A 12,648-nucleotide genomic window follows, 5' to 3' on the forward strand; every position below is an offset into this window, starting at 1 on the left:
TGTGTATCGCAATGTGCTCGAAATGTCCCATATATAGGTCTGTTTCCGGTGACTTTATTTTTAAATTCAGTTCCTGACAGATGGCAAGAGAGCCAGAGATTATGGAATCAAACAAATAAATAAAAACAAGGATAATTGTGTGTTATTGTTGAGTAAATAACAGTGTGTTATTTAGAAAATAATAAAAAATTAGAAGGAAAAAAAGATTTAAAAAATACATATTTCAGTATTTTCAACCAAGTCTCATAAAAAAACGTGTAATAACTACGTTGGTCCACAACTTGGGACGTAGTATTTCTACAAAAACGCCTCTGAAATTGTAGGATCCCCACGTTTTTTTGATCATTGATTCCAATGGCTGGCATCGATGTCACGTGATCTTCAAATTTCTCCCTGCAGAAAAAAAAAAACATGGCCGAACTTCGTTTTATTCTCGGTGGAAAATGCCTATTTTAAGGTTAGTTTTGGCCATTAAAATGCTTGCTTTTCTCTTTGGGGGTCATCACATAACGGCATTGTAATACACGGTTCGGCTGCGTTAAATATTACACATCTGCTGTAGTTCTCTATTTATAGAGCCCTGTTAAGAAGACTTCTAGACAAACATGAGGAACTGCCGCCAACACTGAAAACGTGACGTGGATCATAAATATATCAGCAATTAAACAATACGTCTCCTCGCAGTATCAACACTAATTCGGCTGACTTTTATATTTGATCCAATTCGTAGATAGGCTGTATTTACACCTTAAACGTGCACAGCTGATATAAAGGGACACCTAGTGGTTAAAGCATGTTATTGAATTTCATTATTTGTATTATTAGATATTAATAGGATCCCTATAAAGTATATTCATTACTCGTTATTCTCTACTAATAGTTAATTTAAGACTGTATATAATGACTATTTTGCACATCCCTTTCAAGATTTTCTAAGGTTTATTGACATATCATATACACAACTACGGTGTAGTAATGCAATGAATGAAAAACTTTGTGCATACCTCCAGCAATGTTAACTATGTTGAAGCACTTATTTTAATTGATATTATACATATGTATTATACTCTTATAAGATGTATGTAGATAGTATAAGAAATGTGCAGAATATGACAGTTTAATGGTGGAGGTATACACACATATTGATAGATGTCTTGTAATGCACTGTTGAGGAACCTGCGACCCAAGTTTTTAATCTCCGGCCTTGTCAGGTATTGAACAATCAATAAATAAAGAACACAGAATTATTAAATAACAATAACAAAACTAGGGCCACCAGGGTGGGTGGAGGGGGTCTGGAGGACGGGTTTTGGGCTGACAGCCCGGGGGCAAAGCAGAGTCCATGGTGGGGGTCTCGGGCGGACGGCCCGGGGGCAAGACAGATTCCATGGTGGGGGTCTCGGGCGGACGGCCCGGGGGTAAGGCAGAGTCCATGGTGGGGTCTCGGGCGGACGGCCCGGGGGCAAGGCAGAGACCATGGAGGGCGAAGACCGCGGGACTCAGGGGGCCGGGCTCGAGGGCGAAGCATGCGGCGACAGAACAACTCCGGAGGACGGGCAGGAAGGCTCTGACGGGACAGCTCTGGAGGCCGTGTAGGACCCAGTGTCGGCCGGAGAGGAACCGGAGAAGAAGACCCCCGGCAGAAGACTAGTCGGCGGGACCCCCAACGGGACAGGACATAGAGTTGGCAGGACCCCCAGCGGAACCTCCAACGGCACTTGAGTAGGGACATGAGTGGAGACTGGAGAGGGGACTTGAGATGGAACTGGAGAGAGAACTCGAGAGGGAACTCGAGAGGAGACTCGAAAGGAGACTCGAAAGGAGACTTGAGAGGGAACTTGAGAGGTGACACGAGAGGGGACTTGAGAGGAGACTGGAGAGGGGGCTCGAGAGGGGACTTGAGAGGAAACTGGAGAGGGGACTCGAGAGGGGACTCGAGAGGGGAATAGAGAGGGGAATAGAGAAGGGAATAAAGAAGGCACTAAAGAAGGGACTTGGGAAGGGACTAGAGGAGGGACTAGAGAGGGGTCTTGAGAAGGGACTAGATAAGGGACTAGAGGAAAGACTAGAGGAGGGGACTAGAGAGGGGACTAGAGAAGGGACTAGGGGAGGGACTAGAGAGGGGTCTTGAGAAGGGACTAGAGGAGGGACTGGAGAGGGGACTAGAGAGGGGACTAGAGAGGGGACTAGAGGAGGGACTAGAGAAGGGACTATGGCTGCTGGGGCCGGAACCAGGGCCGGAACCATGGCTGCTGGGGCCAGAACTGGGGCCGGAACCCTGGCTGCTGGGGCCGGAACCCTGGCTGCTGGGGCCGGAACCCTGGCTGCTGGGGCCGGAACCCTAGCTGCTGGGGCCGGAACCCTGGCTGCCGGTGCCAGAACTGGGGCTGGATCCATGGCTGCTGGGGCCAGGACTGGGGCCGGAACCATGGCTGCTGGGGCAAGGATTGGGGCCGGAACCATGGCTCTTGGGGCTCGGGCTGCTTGCCTGGACTTGCGACTCCCTCTCTTAGGAGCTCCGTGGACCTCCAAAAGCCAGACGAGTTCCAGAGAACGGCTCCTGGACAGGAGCAGGAACTGGGGAAGAAGCAGAGGTTGACTCCAGATGGAACACACAGAGACCTATGGTGTCAGGCTTGGAACCGGGAGGCAGGGGGACAGCACGCCTGGGGTTAACAGGCCGGGAATCACACACCGAGAGGAAGTCCTAAATCCAGCCAGGTAAGAATTTCACCAAGCATGGTTTCTCCATAGCCATCTGGTGCGCCTCAGCCAGAGCAGCCTCTCGCTGCTGAACACCGGACGCTTCCCTCCACCTATCAGAGCAGCCAGCCAAAGAAAAGGAAAAACTGAGTAATTCCAGCTCAAAAGGATCTGCTAGGCCCATCCTTGGTTGGTTTCTTCTGTTAAGGTTAGTGAAACAGGCAGGACCCAAATGCAGGTTGAACAGAGAAAAATACCTTTATTTCCAGGTGTAGGTGACAAAAAACAGAACACTACCCTGAGAACAGTCTCAGACAAACGAGAAACCAACAATGACAGACATCAAAAACAGAACTTAAATACACACAAGACTAATCAACGAAACAAGAGACAGGTGAGGAGGGAGGAGAAAACACAGGGGCACCAGGTGAACACAATCAAGTAAACAGGTAGGAGGGAAGACACCCGGGGCCCTTCTCACTTCTCTTATTTTTCATTTCCTCGCTCCTCGGTCTCGGTCTCACCGGAAGTTGATTTGTCTGCGCCATCTTGAGTAGCGTCCCAATGGCCTTATTTTTGCCGGAGGAGCGAGGAGCGATAATGGAGGAGCTATAATCGAGGAACCACCAGACCATCCTCCGATGATTTTCACCCATTTATTAATTATATGTTTTAAATGTGAGTGTTTCCTATCCCCTAAACCTCCAGGGATGTACATAGTTTAATTCTGGCAACTTCTTATTATGGGAAATACGAAAACGTCTTTTAAAAACTACAACTCCCAGTGGAGACTTGCCATAGAGAACATGTTGCAAAACACAATAGCCAGCATGTGTAGTTCTGGGGACGGGGTGGGGGAGGGGGGGACGGGGTGGACCCGTTCAAATCCAGTTTTGGACAGTCTGCCGTGGTTCCATCCCATTTCAAGTGCTGTTTGACGCTCAGCGTAACCCTCGGAGCACACTCTCCAATCACAGAGCTTGAGGACTATCACGGGGTTTGTCCAGCGAAACGGAGAGAATACTTACTTCTGGGTGTAAAATTATCTAAAGCAAATGAGCTGCTCCGACCCTCGGTCCTGACGGACTCCAACTTGTGTTTATTAATCAAACAAATAAATAAACACAAGGATAATTATGTGTTATTGTTGAGTAAATGGAGAATGGCACAGGGAAAAATAACTTATCTATGCCACAATTTTAGATGCAGATTTAGTTAAACTAATAAGTTTAACTAAATCAGAATGGTGGGGGATCTTACAATTTCAGAGGCCTTTTTTTAGAAATACTATGTCCTACGTTGTGGACCAATGTAGTTATTACACGTTTTTTTTGTGAGACTGGGTTGGTATCCTGAGGCTCTGAGCCCCATTTCTTTTCCTCACAGACGGCAAAAAAAGTCTGACATTATAGAATTTAAAATAAAAACAATAATCATGGCTTGATATTGAGTAAGAACATGTTTTTATGAACCACACAGCTTCCGGTCTTCCAAGACCCGACCGGACAAAAAGACGTGGTGCAGGCACGAAACATACTGGGAAAATCGTGTTGGTGAACCGATAGATTACATTAATTTCGGCACTATAACACGAAATGCCGTGAGACTGGGTTGGAATATGCGAGGGAGAGTGTTTGAGCTTCCACAGACTCACTCTGTGCTCCATGAGTCAGTGGAGATGCTGTCAGTACTGATGAGCTGTGAGGGAGATGAAGGAGTTGTTAAACATCTGATGAGAGAAACTGCTTCAGAGAGTTCCAGATGATCAGGGATTTGTTTCTACATCATTGCTGACGTTAAAACATTGTTCAGCTCTGATCAGATTATTAAACATTGAGTTATTTCAAACAGGAACATTGTTTTCTAAAGTTACATCATGTTTTCTTTATTCAGTCTGAGTCTCTGCAGCTTGTCAGAGATCAGCTGTGCTGCTCTGATCTCAGCTCTGAAGTCCAACATCCATCTGAGAGATCTGGACCTGAGTTTCAACGCTCTCCAGGATTCAGGAGTGGAGCTGCTGAGAGATCTTCTGGAGAGTCCAGACTGCAGACTGGAGACTCTCAGGTCAGTTCTCCATCTTGAACTTGTGTGCTGAGATGAATATGTGAAAGTTGTGTTGACTCTGAGCTGCAGACATCAGGCTGATATCACTCTGATCCGCACTGAGCCTCTTAATCCTGAAACTCATCTTATATTCTGCAGCATGCTTTCAAAAGATGATATAAAAAATACAACCATTTAATATTTCTGTTAAAACATCTAATATTTTCAGTTTTTTATTTTCTTATTACTTTTATTTTGTATTATAATGCAATGTATTGAACATGTAAAAAAAAAAAAAACAACAAACAGAAAAAAAAGTAATAATAATAAGAAGCAAAATAACAAAATACTTTTAAAGGTATAAAAATAATCACTCAAGTATTTTCCTTCATGTTTAAAAGGGGCAAGAACAAGCTTAAAAACGTTTCTGGTCCGACCCCTCTACGGTACATTGTTCATGAAAATCAAAGTTTAGTTCATCGTCATCAACATCCGTGATATTTGATACGTTGTTTTAAAAAAAAGAAAAAATTATCTCTTTGTACAAATAAAAAAAACAAATAAAGGATCTTTACAGGTCCACCAAAACCTCAGAGACAAGAATAATAGATGTATAATAGGAAATCACCGGTCCAGGGGCCTCATGTATAACGCAGTGTGTAAGATTCATGTGGGAAGGTTGCTTACGTAGTAGAAATCCAAAAAACAGGTACAGACATTTCCCATCATGTTCCGATTCACAAAACATTGCGTACCAGCGAGGAAAGTGCGTATGGTACTTCCTACGCCTGTTTCCCTTTATAAATCTCTTGACTCGAAACGCGGAGCAGCTTTAGCGGGCTTCACGTAACGCCCATATTTGCCTATAAATAGTCAAAGAAACGCCCTTTCTTTCATTCATTCATTTTGACTGACTGCATGGAGAAGATCGCAGGAAATGACGACAGAACAGCTAAAAAAGACATCTCACACCGTGTCAGATTTTGGTTATTTTGGGGAGGTGGAGATAAATCATATTGTGTGGTGGATGCAGTTTGAACCAGAGTAGCAGCATGGAGGTCGGATCGTCAAAAAAAAAATAATAAGTGGTCAGAAAAAGGTTAATGACAAATAAATACACATAGCCTTCCTCAGGCAGTGTGTTTGTACCGGGGACAGGAGACCCCCCCTTGATGAGAAACTGTAAGAAATGACGGGGGAATCCCTCCGGAGTGGAGTCATGACGACTGGATCTGAATTATGTGTTTGTATTTGGTAGTTTGTGTTCCAGCTGTCGATCAGCAACTATATCCATAATCCACCAGTTAAAGGAAATACAACTAATGCGTTGTGTTATATTAGCTGTTGTGGTGATTGACATTATTCACCCACGGAACTATGGGTTGGGGTATTGTTCCGCACGGACATTAGTGAGTTGACCGGACTTCCTGTTTCCCCCGGTCTTATCTTCCCGGGCTGAAAGCTGTTTACATGTTGTTCTGATGTTAAATAAAAGTCTAGCTTGTACCTTCGATACCCCGCCTCTGACTCCCGTCTCTCGGCACTACATTGGTGACCCTGACATAAGTCTCGTAGAAGGATCCGAGACTGAACCGAGCATGGCAAATAACGCCGTTTTTTTCAAACTGCCGGAGTTTTGGGATACATCTGCGGCTGCATGGTTCGCACAGGCGGAGGCTCAGTTCGCCCTCCGCGGAGTAACTGATGACGAATCACGCTATTTCCACGTCGTTTCGGCACTGGGAAGCTCCACTGCGACCCGGACGGTGGGCTTTATTACATCTCCCCCTGCCCAGGATAAATATGCAGCGTTCAAGGCTTTCCTGCTAAAGACTTTCGAGCTGTCTCGGTCGGAACGGGCCCGACGCCTGCTCGCTATTCATAGCCTGGGAGACAGCAAGCCTTCTGACCACATGGAAATGATGCTCAACCTGCTAGGTACGGAAGAACCCAATTTTTTGTTCATAGAACTGTTTCTTCGGCACATGCCGCCGCATGTTCAGACAGCGCTCGCTAACACGGCTATTACTGAGCCACGCGCTTTAGCCGAAGAAGCTGACCGGTTCTTCCTGGCCACCCAGCGTTTTACCCCTGAGGTGCTGGCCCCGACACGCAGCGGCTCCCTGGTAGAGGCATGCCACCTAGCAGAAGCTCCAGGGCCGACGTCAGCGACTCCAGCCCTGGCCTGTGTCAGTACCATGCACGCTATGGGGCGAAAGCGAGGATGTGCCGTCCCCCCTGCACCTACAAGGAAATGGGAAACGCCAAGGCCTGCGCTCGGTAGTGGCCGCGAGCGTGGGCACATCCAACCGGCTCCTGTTCATCAGGGACACCCTCTCTGGTCGCAGACTCCTTTGTGACACAGGAGCCCAGCGGAGCGTCCTGCCGGCTACGGTGGAGGACGCCGCCGGTGGGGGCCACGGCCCACCTTTGACGTCCACTAACGACACCCCTATCCGCACCTATGGCACAAAGACAGTGGACCTGTGTTTCGAGGGTCAGCGGTTTAAGTGGGATTTCATCACGGCTGACATCTCCTTCGCCCTCCTTGGCGCAGACTTCCTGTGCGCTCACGGACTGCTGGTGGACGTCAAGAACAGCCGCCTGGTGGACGCACTGACGTTTGCCTCGTTCGCATGTACCCGCGGCGAGGCGTCATTCAGCGGGCTCTCCAGCTCACTCTCACAGGGTGACAAGTTCCAGCACCTTCTCAGTGAGTTTCCCGACTTGACGCAGCCCACCTTTTCCGCTGCCACTACCAAACACAGGGTAGAGCACCACATTGACACTGAAGGCCCCCCAGTCTATGCTAGGGCCCGGCGGCTCAACCCTGACATGCTGTCGGTCGCCAAGTCGGAGTTCGACAGCATGGAGCGTCTGGGCATCATCCGCCGCTCGGACAGCCCTTGGGCTTCGCCGCTCCACATGGTCCCTAAATCAGCCGGTGGCTGGCGACCGTGTGGTGACTACCGCCGCCTTAACGACGCCACTACGCCAGACCGCTACCCGGTCCCTCACATCCAGGACTTCTCTTCACACCTGGCGGGCAAGCTGGTTTTCTCCAAGGTGGATCTGGTGCGGGGCTACCATCAGGTTCCGGTGCACCCCTCAGACGTCCCCAAAACTGCGGTGATTACGCCGTTCGGGCTTTTCGAGTTCCTGCGTATGCCGTTTGGACTTAAGAACGCAGCTCAGTCCTTTCAGCGGCTGATGGATTTGGCGCTCAGAGACATGTCATTCATTTTCGTCTATTTAGACGACATCCTTGTCGCCAGCTCCTCCTCTGAAGAGCACCAGGCACATCTCCGTGTCCTTTTTGCGAGGCTCAGCCAACACGGCCTGATTATCAACCCGGCAAAGTGTCAGTTCGGGTTGTCCTCCATCCACTTCCTCGGGCATCTCATCAGCAAAGATGGAGCCGCCCCCCTCCCATCGAAAGTGGAGGCCGTGTCCGCCTTTCCACGACCGACTACAGCTCGGGCGCTCCGAGAGTTCCTCGGGATGGTGACGTTTTATCACCGGTTCATCCGCCGGGCGGCCCACACCATGCGCCCGCTGTACGAGGCCCTCAAGGACAAGTCCCCCGGCCAGGCCATAGACTGGACGGCTGAAAGGGAAGCCGCTTTCGATGCCACCAAAGCCGCCCTGAGCGAAGCCGCCATGTTGGCTCACCCGTCACACAGGGCCCCCATCGCTATCACCACCGACGCGTCTGACTACGCTGTGGGCGCGGTGCATGAACAATGGGTCAACGGCGCCTGGCAACCGCTTGCCTTTTTCAGCCGCCAGTTGACTCCCAGGGAGCGCAAGTACAGCGCTTTCGACAGGGAACTCCTTGGTCTTTATTTGGCTGTTCGCCACTTCCGTTTCCTGCTGGAAGGCCGGGAGTTTGCGGCGTTCGTGGATCACAAGCCACTTACTTTCTGCATGTCCAAGGTGGCCGAGCCGTGGTCCGCCCGACAGCAACGCCAGCTTTCGTACATCTCCGAGTACACCACGGACATACGACACATCGCTGGCAAGGCTAACGTGGTCGCGGACTGCCTCTCCAGAGCGGTCATCGGAGCTGTGCAGCTGGGCCTCGATTACCTCCGCATGGGCGCTGACCAGGCCTCTGACCACGGGGTCCAGACCCTCAAGGCCTCGGTCACGGGATTGCGACTGGAGGAGGTCACGGTCGGTGACTCGGGCGCGAAGCTGTGGTGTGACATCTCCACGGGCCAGCCTCGACCGCTAGTCCCTACGGACTGGCGCCGACCCGTTTTTGAGGCGGTTCACAATCTTTCCCACCCCGGTAGGAAACTGTCCGTGAAGTTGGTGTCGCAGAAGTTCGTGTGGCAGGGGCTTAAGAAGGACGTGAAGTCCTGGGTCGACGCATGCGTGGCTTGTCAACGGGCTAAAGTCCACCGCCATACTAGGGCCCCTTTTGAACTGTTTGCGGTTCCTGAGAGGAGGTTTGACCATGTCAATGTCGACCTCGTAGGTCCGCTTCCCCCCTCTCACGGTTTCACCTACCTGTTTACGATGGTGGACAGGACGACCCGCTGGCCCGAGGCCGTTCCCCTCACCTCGACGTCAGCTTCCGACGTCGCCCGCGCTTTCATCGGCACGTGGGTGGCGCGCTTCGGGACCCCGTCTGACCTCTCCTCTGACCGCGGTTCTCAGTTCACCTCGGAGCTGTGGAACGCTGTTGCTGTGGGTTTGGGGGTCAAGCTGCACCGCACCACCGCATATCACCCCCAGGCTAACGGATTGTGTGAGCGGTTTCACCGATCCATGAAGGCGTCACTGCGTGCCGGATTGACAGACGGCAACTGGGTGGATAAGCTCCCGTGGGTTATGCTCGGCCTCAGGTGTGCCCCCAAGGAAGACCTGCAGTCCTCGTCGGCGGAGCTCGTCTATGGCCAGACGCTACGGGTCCCCGGGGAATTCATTCCCACCGCCACTGTGCCCTGGTCTGCAGCCGGGCAGTGCTCCTCCCCGCTGGAGACCGCCGGGACATTCACGCCCGTCCCCACGTCGCAGCACAGCAACCCAGCTTTCCGGGTGTCCCCCGGATTACGGTCGGCGGATCTCGTTTTTATTCGCCACGACGCTCACCGCGGTCCCCTGCGCCCCCCTTACAACGGTCCGTTCAGGGTCATACGTCCCGGGGACAAGAGCCTGGTTGTGGACGTTGGTGGCAGGCCTGAGACTGTGTCCGTTGATCGGATTAAGCCTGCTCACGTGGACGTTTCCAGGCCGTTGGAGTTGGCTCTGCCCCCACGTCGGGGCCGCCCTCCCATGTCCCGCCCCTCACCCCCTGTGGGGATGCCCTCGCCCTCGTTGGCGCCCCTGCCCCTGCCCTCGCCTGCGGCCCCGCCCTCCTCAGCCCCTGTGGTCCGTACGCGCCGGGGTCGGGCGGTACTTCCTCCCAGGCGCGAGGGATTTGACTATGGGTGAATTCTGGGGGGGCTTGTGTGGTGATTGACATTATTCACCCACGGAACTATGGGTTGGGGTATTGTTCCGCACGGACATTAGTGAGTTGACCGGACTTCCTGTTTCCCCCGGTCTTATCTTCCCGGGCTGAAAGCTGTTTACATGTTGTTCTGATGTTAAATAAAAGTCTAGCTTGTACCTTCGATACCCCGCCTCCGACTCCCGTCTCTCGGCACTACACTGTACAATTTACCACATGTGGTGTTCTTAGTTTCCATACCTCCTGTGTTTTACGAGCAACTTATCAAGTCTTAGCAACCGGCATAAAACACGATTAAACGTGGTAGTATATAAAACCATGCTCGTGTCTACAACCTACAGAAATGCAACACGGCGTCAGTTTAGACGTAATTCTGTCCTCCTGCTTACCGCATCATTTATGAGAAAACATTTCATAACATTAACACAACATATTCCAGGTGGTTTTAAATAACATATCCGTATTTATTTATTTCTCCCAGTTATGTTTTTGTGTGCACTGAGGAGTCTCAAACAGGCGTTTGAATTCTTCATATCTGATAAATGAGAGGTAACATTTTATTTATGCTATTATTTCCACATATTTCTCTCCATTCTTCCTTCTGCCAACGGTGTCGCAGTTTCTCTTCTCTCCCGTTGTTGTGCTTAGTGCGTACGCATGGGTTAGAGTTTGCGTGGAGGACCGCACGTTTTCCCGTCAAGTTAGTATTTTATAAATCGCAAACATTGCGTAGATTTTTGAGCGTACAACCCTTTATAAATGTATAATATAAACATGAAGGAAACTACTTGAGTATTTATTTGTATATATGTTTATATCCCTTTTATAAATGAGGCCCCTGATCATAACCATTTAGTACGTTTTTTGAAACGTTTTTTACTTTAGATAAAGCTGCACAGTATTTCAGCTCATCATTACACCTTTCTCTGTTATGCAGTGAAATTAGGAATCTGTTCGTATATGTGGTTTTTTGAATTTGCAGTTTCCTCTCAGCATGTTGGTTTCCTCTGAGTGAACAGTCCCTGGATACCATGAGGCAGTTGTTGATTTGTGGCTTTGAACATCATTTGGAGAGTTTTATAGTCAACCAGGTCTTGCAGTTTTAGTGTTTTTAGATTGATAAATAATCCATTTGTTGGTTCTCAGTTTCCTGAAGCTACTCGATGCTGATACTGACTGAATAGTTCACTCTGAAGATGCTGTGATTTGATGACTCCACTGTTCCTAAAATACATATTCTGGAGGTTTTTCTTCACATTTAAAATTCATCCTGAATTGTGATCTTTGTAAACGTTGTGATCTTGAGTTGAATCAGTTTCTGTGGTTTGTATTTGTCTGGCTGCACATCATGAGTTAGTGGAGATGGAGCAGATGTGAAGTCTCCTCGTTTTATTGAAGTAGAAGCACGTTGTCTTTAATATGAATGAGAGCTCTTTCCCTCTTTCTGTATCTTACAGTTTTTAACCTGTTTGGAGTTTCCACTTTCTGACCTTCTTCAGCTCTGAGCAGATTATTAAACCTGGAGTTATTTCAAACAGGAACATTGTTTTCTAAAGTTACATCATGTTCTCTTTATTCAGACTGGAGAGCTGCAGTTTGTCAGAGATCAGCTGTTCTGCTCTGGCTTCAGCTCTGAAGTCCAACATCCATCTGAGAGTTCTGGACCTGAGTGGCAACGCTCTGAAGGATTCAGGAGTGAAGCTGCTGAGAGATCTTCTGGAGAGTCCAGACTGCAGACTGGAGACACTCAGGTCAGTTCTCCATCTTGAACTTGTGTGCTGAGATGAATATGTGAGAGTTGTGTTGACTCTGAGCTGCAGACATCAGGCTGATATCACTCTGATCCTCACTGAGCCTCTTAATCCTGAAACTCCTCTTATATTCTGCAGCATGCTTTCAAAAGATGATATAAAAAATACAACTATTTAATATTTCTGTTAAAACTCCTAAACATCTAATATTTTCAGTTTTTTATTTTCTTATTACTATTATTTTGTATTATTATTCAATGAATTGAAACTGTTAAAAAAGTAATAATAATAAAAAGAAGCAAAATAACAAAATACTTTTCAACGTATAAAAATAAAGTATTTAATAAGTATTTTCCTTCATGTTTAAAAGGGGCAAGAAGAAACTTAAAAACGTTTCTGGTCCTACCCCTCTAGCGTACATTGTTCATGAAAATCAAAGTTTATTTAATCGTCATCAACATCCGTGATATTTGATACGTTGTTTAAAAAAAATAAAAAAAAATGATCTCTTTGTACAAATAAAAAAAAAAAAAAAAATCTTTACAGGTCCACCAAAACCTCAGAGACAAGAATAAGCAGGAAATCACCGCTCCTGATCATAACCATTTAGAATATTTTTTTGAAACGTTTTGTAGTTTAGATGAAGCTGCTCAGTATTTCAGCTCATCATTACAGCTATTCCACAGATCA

The 12,648-nt window shown here is 48.3% G+C and overlaps 1 protein-coding gene across 1 annotated transcript in view; it reads left to right on the plus strand.

The window, feature by feature from the left end:
* Window positions 1-12,648, plus strand: part of LOC307034969 (NACHT, LRR and PYD domains-containing protein 12-like) — a gene marked incomplete at its 3' end in the record, with an annotated part of 263,271 nt that overhangs the window by 12,088 nt on the left and 238,535 nt on the right. The window contains exons 7-8 of the mRNA XM_079673893.1: window positions 4,597-4,767; window positions 11,788-11,958. Of these exons, the coding sequence (XP_079530019.1) occupies window positions 4,597-4,767; window positions 11,788-11,958 (342 nt within the window). The remainder of the gene's footprint in view (window positions 1-4,596; window positions 4,768-11,787; window positions 11,959-12,648) is intronic.

Source organism: Notothenia rossii (genome assembly GCF_949606895.1).
Source record: "Notothenia rossii genome assembly, chromosome: 4".
In the NCBI taxonomy this organism is placed as follows: Eukaryota; Metazoa; Chordata; class Actinopteri; order Perciformes; family Nototheniidae; genus Notothenia; species Notothenia rossii.